Genomic DNA, 9588 nt, shown 5'->3' on the forward strand with positions numbered 1-9588 from the left:
CTTGATTTTGATCAGTGAGATTTACATGGAAAATAAATTCATAGACAGCAGCACAGGAACTATGAAATAATTAATTAATTAAATATTGGAATAATTAAATATGTCTTAAAATGAAATCAATTATCATTTTATTTAATTTATGATAAAGCAATAACAATGAGTGACATGAGAGTACTGACTAAGAATTTTATATTACTAGTAAAACAGGTACTGACAATTTGGTCTTGTTGTTGGATACTGCGTCCCATAAGCTGGATACAATAAGCTCAAACATTATCCAGAATCTATATATACCCACTCATATCTGCTGGCATTGTTGCTACTTATATACATCCTCTTTATTACATTTACCTGTTAATCAGTCACATTGGAAAAACTGGTCTGAGTATTTCAGAAACTGCTGATCTACTGGAATTTTCTCACAGAAATATCTCTAGGGTTTACAAAGATTGGTTTGAAAAGAAAAACTATCTAGTGAGAGTTTCCTGGGTGTAAATACTTTATTTATATTAGAGGTCAGAGGAAGAACTTGTCTTAAATGTTGGTATGACATGAACTGAAGGCTTACTGTGGAGCTTGATTAGCTCAAGACTATGAGATTATTAATCTCAGGGTTGTGGGTTAGACCCAATGTGTTGAACCCCACACATTTGTTTGCCCAAACAAATCTCTTCTGATTGTTGCTTTCCCTTAGTAGAGGTTTCTTAGCACCTATTTGACCATAAAGGCCTGATTTGCACAGTCTCCTTTGAACAGCTGATGTAGGGATGTGTGTGCTACTGGAACTCTGTATGGCATTTATCTGAGCTCTGATCTGAGCCAATTGAGTCTAACAACAGATTAAATGCCGTGTTGAGGCTGTCATTTTTGTATTTCTGTAAGGCAAAATAAATCGATTTGTTGAATAATTATTAACTCATGAAGTAACAGAGACCTAATGTTCAACAATCCACATTTCACTGTTTTAGTCTTTGGTGCTGTTGATGATACTGTATTGTTCTTTCTTTGTGTTTTTTTATGTTTCAGTTGTTTTTTGCCGGTTTTTAGTTTGTTTGTTTTTTTGTCTGCTTGGGAGCTGACACAGACCTTGAGGGGATGGGGTTTTGGGGGATAATGGGAGGAGAGAAGCTGCAGAGAGGCGTGTAAGACTGCAACTCTGTTTCCTGGTCCCAACTCTGGATCGTCACGTTTTGGGGGGCTTAATATATTTGGCCAGATTCTTAGAAATGAGAGCTTCTCCATCCAAAGTGGAATGGATGGCGTCTCTCTTAACAAGCCCAGGTTTCCTTCAGAAAGTTTCTTAATTATCTTTAAAGCCCACATTGTTTATGTATCTACAATGTAGAAAGTAGCAAAAATAAAAACAAAACATTGAATGAGAAGGTGTGTCCAAACTTTAGACTGGTAGTGTCAGTGATGTTCCATCAGGACAAGCAAAGCAAGTAGCGTGCCTTGTCAAATCTAAAAATAAACGTGAACTATAACATAGCAAAGTGAAGTGATCCCTCATCATAAAGCTCCTCCTGTCAGTTAATCTGTCCTTTACATTACTGCTATTTTGTGACTGCAGTTGGCTATTGTCGCTGAAAGCTGTGCTTATTTTATCTCACAGAAAAATGTAGCTGTTTCCATCTCTGAAGGCGTGTCTGTCTCCTATTAACAATAACTGGAGCTAGGAGGCCAGCAGTTTGTTTCAGGTGATTTGTGCATGTCCTTTTTGGATAAACCACTGGTCTTTCATGGTAAGCTGAGGGGAGCTTTCATTGCTCTGAGATCAGTAATATGCTTCGTATGGAAACACAACTAGTTGTCTTACTGGCCACCTTGGAGAACATTTGTGATGTAGAAAAGATGGGCAACGAACAAATGATTTTTTTTTCATAGATATGCGGTCCTCACAGGACAGCCACGACAAATGTGTGATTTATAGAATTTGATGCTGAAAATTAAACAGAAATACAGTGTTTAAAATGTGATCAACCTTAAACATATGGAGCAGTGATAAAAAATAATATTTAACACTGATTAGTGACATTTTTCTGCAGAATAGTTTTAGTTTTGATACTTTATACACAATTTTTCAATAATACAGTTTTATGTAAAGTAAGGTTTTTTATTGCTTTTTGGTTTGAAAAGTTCCTCCACCACTTGTCATTGTCAGTTAACAATACAAAAAAGTGGGGGGAATATGGTAGATATTTATTTAACTAAGTTATTAGAAATATTTTACATCTCTTCAGCCAGGAAGGAGTGTAGAAACGTGAAGATGTGCAGATGGACAGCACAAATGGCATGTTTTAATCTGATCCAGTTTATCTTGTTAAATTGGTGTTTTTGAAGAAGGTGTGTTTGTTTGTGTGTGTAGTGGGTGTGAGGGGTGACGATTGTCTCTGCTTGCCTTTCTGTAAAAGTCACGGCATGCCACTGATGAATGTGTGTTTGTATATAAAGCAGTTGGAGGGCTCAAGTACAGTGGAAAAACAGAATATAAGAAACAGTTAATAGACACCTAGAGTACCTTTGGCATGTGGTGGAGGAGGAGATTCTCATAATTGATCTTCAGCTGAAAAATCAGCAGCAATGTAATGTAATGATATGATAATAATAATGATATCACATCACCAAGAAGAATTAAGGCAGCCCTGAAGGTAACCCAGTGTTAGCAATGTGTAACTGATGAAGTGGCAGTGTATAGGTAATTGATAATTCTCATAACCAACAGAACAACTAATAAAAGAGTAAGTAGTTTAACATCAATCCATCCGTCCATCCATTCCCTTCCGCTTATCATGGTCGCAGGGGAGTAATTCAAAGACAATATATTCACCCTGGGTTAAAACTTTTAAACTTTAGCAAACATTTCCATTCCACCCACTGTGAGTATACTCATGCAACATTTTACTTGTAAAAACAGTTTTATTTGTGTTTTATGTTTTCAGTAGCAGTAAAACTGGGCAAAAGGTGGTAAAGATATACAAATTATCTAGGAGTACAAAAATTTTAAGTTTTACATATAAAAAACAAAATTAAATGCAAACTTGTAGCAATAGTGAGTTCACATTCACAATCAATAATCACATATTGATGACTATCATTATCAACAGGTAACCTCTACTTTTGGCAACCAACAAGTGGAGGCTTGTACTAAACAGTCAGTCAGGCATTTGGAGAAGTGAAAGGTGTGTCTGCACCAGCTAACTACTTTGTGCCCACTCACATGAACTTATAACGTATATTGTTTGTTTCTTTCTCTGTAAGAAGACAATGAGTGAAACTGAATAGGTGGCAATACGTTTAACATACTGCGTCAAGCACAGTCTTTCCATTGCTTTCCCCCAGCTCATGTTCAGCCACTGAGCTTCAAAGAATAAAAAAAAACTTGGCTAAAAGACAAAAAGAGAGAGAAAGCAATGAAGAGACAAAGCAGACGGAGCTTGGGAGAGAGATACAACAACAACGGGTCACTGGACATAAGCCGATCAGATTATTAAGCACATTCCCCTAACAGATCTAAGGGAAAGTTTGCGAGGAAAATAACCACTTCCTCAAATGTTTTTTCATACATCTGTTAAATATAAGCAGATCTTCCATACGTAAATTTTTTGGTATCAGTTGCTGTGGTTTGCATTTGAGTGTCTGTGGGGTGGCAGATATTACACTTGTTGTGGTGACCTAAATTTATTTACACACATACATGCAAATTTTTTTTTGTATGTGGACAAGGGAACAAATCCTCATGATCTAAATCATTCAAATTTATATATTAAAGCTATCTTTTAACATTAGGATAAGTTATGGTCAGAGTTTGGCAGGCAGTAGTTATGGGTAAACTCAGAGTAAGTCTCCAGGTTGTGTGTGGGTGTGTGTGTCTTCATGTGTGTTGGTGTGATGGAATGTATACCTTTCACCCCGAGAGAAATGGGAGTGCACATTATTGGATTATAAACTTAAAAGGCAGGTTGTACAAATTCTGATTTAGGGATGCTTTCATGTTTGAGGTGGCCTAAAGGTATTCGCAGAGGAGCAGAATTTATGAGCATCAGTGTGAGACTCCTTTTAATGTTCCTGGGAAGAATCAAAAGGCCATGAGCTGTGAGCCTTTTATCTTAAAATAATAGTACCACTCTTTACAAATAGTACATTTTATAAGTGATCGTATAAAATAATTGCATGTTAATGAATAATAAATAAACACACAAATGTTTTGTAGATGAATTATGTAACATTGATGACAACTCATCAAAAAGCTACAGCTAGAATTGCTGCAGCATTGTTAGACGTTGAGTTATCATTAGCAGGAAGTATGTCATGTTGACAAATTTTGTACATTTTCAAAAGCTTTAAATTATAGTCGCATAAAAATACAGTATAGCTTTTATAAACAATGTAAGTCTATATGACTGTGGGCCATTTACTTTAAAAAGGCTCACAACCAAAATCACTGAACTTAAAAGTATTTTATTTTTATGAAAAAAGAAAATAATCCCAAACTAGTTCATACTAGTATGTTTTTGCTTCATATCACAGCACTTCACTGAATTCTTTTGAATTACTGCTTGCCTTCTTGTATGCATGTTTGACCATATTTAATACAGAAATGTTTTTTTATAGAGTCTGAATAGAACGCAAAAGTATTATATTAAATAAGCCAGTAATCCTAAAAATGTTGAAGCTGAATAATGTAAATACTTTTTGTTTTTGTATCGCTTTTATGACATTGTATTTTATCTGTTTCCAGTGTAACTGAGATCATAGATGGTCCTGTGCAAGTAAAAAAAAATTAGAAAAAAATAAGAAATCACCCAGTCATCATTTGCTCTCAGAAAAGTCATCAGTAAAGGACACACACACACACACACACACACACACACACACACACACACACACACACACACACACATGCAGCATACACAATACATATCCTAAGATTTAGGTACAGTTGGAAAAGTAGGGTATCATTCAGTGTTTTCTAAGGCCAAAAACAAGAAACTACTTCCATCTTTGTCCTCAAAATATAACTTTTATGTAACATCACTTGGTAAAAAGAAAAAGCGCAATCAGTGAAGATCTCGTAACTTTTTTCCAGTGTCACTAGCATTTTTACAGCTGTACAGCCACTTGATAATCCGTGCGTTGCGCTCAATAACTGAGGTCTCTTGACGTATCTTCTCGTGCAGCTTTTCCTCCATGAGCGCATCGCTGTCACTACTGTTCCTGGAAAAGCCATCATCTGACGTGGAAACACTGACACTCCGAACCATTATTGCAATTTCATCTGAGCGAGCCGAGAAGTTGTCCTTCCCCAAAGACTCAATGACCTCACCGTCCAGCCCGCAGTACTTGAAAAAAACATCAAAGTCTGCAAAGTTTTTGGAATACCTGGAGCTGATATCAGAGTGAGAACGACTGACTCCTTTGCCAGACCTCCTTTCAACCTCAGGAACTGTCAGGAGACCACTAGATGCATTTACAACTCCAGCCTTAGGTTTTGTACCAGAGTCACTGTTCTTGATTCTGCACTCTTCTGTCACTCCATTGCTCTCCGGTTTAGAGATAACTACATGTGGATTCCATTCCTTTGCTGTTTCCTTAGGCGTGGTGATTTTTCCCCCGTTGCCCTGAGACTCACATTCCTTATCTGTCCCCTCGGATAATGGGGCATTTTTATTCACAGGGTTGAGCAACAACTTACGGGTTATATGGTGTTTCCGTTCATTTGCTGGCCCTCTCAATAACTCACATTTCTGTCTGTAAATTAGAAGAGAGTCTGGTCGTTTTTTGGCGCTGGAGCGATGTGCCTGCACTGGTGAAGAGATTTGCACAGTGAGTGTATTCCCTGTCAAGTGACTCCCTGTAGGAAGATTCCCATCCCGGTGTGAGCTTCGGTTAGAGGACCCAGTGCTACTCACAGAGGCCGATCCAAGGCTAATCACTGGCTCCTGAGTTGAGTTAACCACCTGTTGGCTTTTGACGTATTTTGGTTTACTTGCGGCGAGCCTCTCCACGGCACTCATGCGTCCTTTTGTCTCACTCTCTAAATCCATTTGTTTACGAAGGTATTCAGGACCTTTCCCCAGGATTTTTGTGGTATCATTAGTTGTCTCCATTGTGGTTTTGACGGGCACTGAAGTCTCGTTGTAGATTTTCAGTGTACAGTTTCCCCAGAGCTACAGGTAAAGGATTCCATTCAAGCCCGATCTTTGCCTGAGCACGTATTGTGACGGGGGACCTTACCTTGTCTGTTTAAACACACACCACATTACCCCACCCATCCTGCGTAAGGGTAGTTTTAGCCAGACACAAGCCTGTTCAAAGTACACCTGATACCATCGCAAGTGAGAACGATGAAAGGTGACACTTCTGCAGAGTGTGTTTCCCAGTCCTTCAGGTGAAAATGTGGATCTTTAGCCTTGTTGCACAAGACAGGATGTTTCATACTGTCAACATTCAGGAAAACTGGCTTCTGAATCATTAACAGTTTATAGTTTTTAATGACTTTAAATCTGAGTCATCATATGGGCTTGGTGCTCATTATAGTGAAAAAGTTGTGCAATAAGTGTTTACCCTCAACTAGTCATCCTTAAATTCTGGAGAATGTGTATGAAATATAACAGTTGGATTGTTGGAGGTAGGTATGAAACAGTGATGCTTTTTTAAAGCATGGTGGCACTAATCCATAAACATAAAAAAATAGTTTGTTGAATGTAAGTTTCAATTTAGAACTTTTTATACTTCGGGGGAAAAAAAACTCCATTTCTCCACTGTGTTCAGTGTGGTGACTGTGACTGTGCAATTTGACGAGTGTTGACAAAAAAGAAATTGTGAACAAACTGGTTTCTTTCCTCAGGCTTGAAAAGTGTCTGTTTGCATACGAAGAAATGAACTTTAACACAAAATTCAGGTCTATTTGAAACAGAAGTTGATGTTCTTGCTCTCTCTGCAAGTTTGAGGGCTGTGGTGAAACCAGATGCTGTCTACATATCTGAGAAGATGACCTTGCGTGGGAGATCACCTAAATATAAATGAGGTATTTGAATGACTGATTGATTCCCAAAGTTGATAAAATTATAAACATCCTGTCTCAGAGTGGTGATAAAAACTAGTTCGTGCATTTATTACTTGTAGATTGGACTATTTTGATTCTTTATTATGTGACGGTTCTAAAAATTCCCCATAAAGCCTTAAGTTGAACTAAAACACGGCAGTGAAAGTACTGCCTGGGACAAGAAAGAGAGATCATGTTTCTAACATATTATCTTCTCTTCACTGGCTACCTGCTAGACCCAGAATTTACTTTCCAATTCTTCTCCTCACATACAAGGTCTTGAATAATCAGGCCTCATCATATGTCAGAGACCTCATAGTACCATATTATCCAAACAGTGCACCTCACTCTCAGACTGCTGGTTCCCAGTAGTAAGTATAATGGGAGGGAGAGATTTCAGCTGTCAGACCCCTGTGGAACCAGCTTCCAGACAGACGACCTGTCTCCATTGAGGATTTGACTTTAAACTTTACTTCCAGATAAAGCTTATAGTGTGAGCTAGATCAGGTGATCCTCTGCAATAGGCTCAGGTTGCTGGGGGACTTCCCATGATGCACTGGACTTCTCCACTAACCTCTCTTTACTTACCAGGTGTTTATATACAACTACTATATTCAATTTTGCCTTCTCTCCCATCATTTGTGTCTTGTCTTGCTTTATGGTCTTCTTTATCTATTCTTGAAGAAGGTACAATTAGCAGAAAAAATTATAGATTTTTGGGTATATATTGGTCTTCATGCAGTTTGTTTTTTTATGTTCCCATTCACTTCTCTCCTGTTGTTCCAAACCCACCATTCCCACCTGCCCTGCTTTCCTTTCAGCTTCTTTGCTCACCTGCATCCACTTCACCAACTGGTCCCCTTAGTCATTACGGCACACGTTCACGGCTGATTTCCACCCCCCTCGGTTGTCTTCCTGTATTAGTCTGTTTTTTCTCTGCCTGCTTTTGAACCCTGCCTGAATCTTTGCCTTCTTTGAAGGTAATATTTTGATATTGGTTCAAGTAAACTTTGATCTTATTTTTACACACCTGCTTTATGTCATGATTTTGGGTTTCTGACACTATATATCTCTGTGTTATGTGCCAGAACTTTTCATCCATGCATTAATGTAGCCAAAAATAAATCACGGAATGTCCACTGAAACATAAGTATTTAAGCAATCATCGAGGCCAGTGTAAAATAGCCAAAATAAAATACATATACATAACAAAGTCATTTAAAAATCAGATTTTTCATTTATGGTGAATCTACACAGCAATTTTGGAAACAGACCTCTTTGCAGAAGTGGAGAAATCAGCAAACCTCTGCTCAGCACTGCAGATTCACACACTTTCCACCAAGTGTTATTAGTCAGTGTATGAGTAAGTGACTGTGTTTGGCAACTTACTGACAGGCTTACAGGCAACAAAATAAGTGGCACCTAGAGGCAATGGTGCTACTGAAACAAAATGTTCTGAACCATAGTTTGAAGAATAATTGATCAAGTGCCAACCATAGAGCGCTTCTCATTCACTTTTTTATTTTAAAATATGCTGGGGCCATGTCTTGCAAAGGACATGAGAAGATTGTGGCTCAGGGGGTTGGGAAGCGTATCTGTAACCGGAAGGTCGCCGGTTCGATCCCTGGGCTCTCTGTCCTGGTCGTTGTGTCCTTGGGCAAGACACTTTACCCTACTTGCCTACTGGTGCTGGCCAGAGGGGCCGATGGCGCGAAATGGCAGCCTCGCTTCTGTCAGTCTGCCCCAGGGCAGCTGTGGCTACAACCGTAGCTTGCCTCCACCAGTGTATGAATGCGAGAGTGAATGAATAGTGGCATTGTAAAGCGCTTTGGGTGCCTTGAAAAGCGCTATATAAATCCAATCCATCCATTCGCCTAAAATTAAACCTAAAACTGCAGAGAGAAACGAGCTTCGCATCAATCCAATCCATTATTATTATTATTATTATTGTAGACTGTATACAAAAGATGGACACAACCGCATGACATTACCTAGTGATTAGTGAAATTTTGAAATGAGTGAGTGGGTCTGACTAATGAACCGAGGGACTGTACATGCTCATAAAATAGCAGATTGTCAATCACAAAATATGGTGTCCCTAAAGCGTACACTTCTTTATAGTCCTTTTTAAACTATAATGAGTACCATGCTTTACAAAATAAACTTTGTGATGTATTTGGTTATACTGAGCCCGTAAACTCACCTCATTAAAAGTGTTTACTGCAGTCAGATATCAAGTGTACCACGTAGTGCTGTATAACAGGCAGGTTGCAGACCCAAATGCAGAACTTAGGATTGTGAAGTGGAATGAATGAATGAATATTGCTGGCTGTTTAACATGTTCAAAGACAAGCCACTGTAAAACACTAGTGAGCACACAGGCATGACGATAGGACGTGACAATGACCAAAGGGTGACACAGACAATAAATACTCATAAGATGACAAGAGGATGGGCAACAGGTAAGGACACAGCTGACAACAATCAAGGGAGACACGACAAAGGAAGCAAAATAAAAAAGGAATTTACTAAACATGGCATCA

The 9588-nt window shown here is 38.5% G+C and overlaps 1 protein-coding gene across 1 annotated transcript; it reads right to left on the bottom strand.

The window, feature by feature from the left end:
• Positions 1–2927: 2927 nt before the first annotated feature.
• Positions 2928–6322, bottom strand: fam110c (family with sequence similarity 110 member C). The gene has a single exon (XM_080883790.1). It carries the CDS (start codon positions 6105–6107, stop codon positions 5058–5060), a length of 1050 nt encoding a protein of 349 aa, XP_080739916.1. The 5' UTR covers positions 6108–6322; the 3' UTR covers positions 2928–5057.
• Positions 6323–9588: the final 3266 nt, after the last annotated feature.

The sequence above is a fragment of the Rhamphochromis sp. 'chilingali' genome (assembly GCF_963969265.1).
Source record: "Rhamphochromis sp. 'chilingali' genome assembly, chromosome: 5".
In the NCBI taxonomy this organism is placed as follows: Eukaryota; Metazoa; Chordata; class Actinopteri; order Cichliformes; family Cichlidae; genus Rhamphochromis; species Rhamphochromis sp. 'chilingali'.

Bases quoted from the DNA above. Each gene is read 5' to 3' on its own strand.
- fam110c (XM_080883790.1), bottom strand. From the start codon at position 6,107: ATGGAGACAACTAATGATACCACAAAAATCCTGGGGAAAGGTCCTGAA.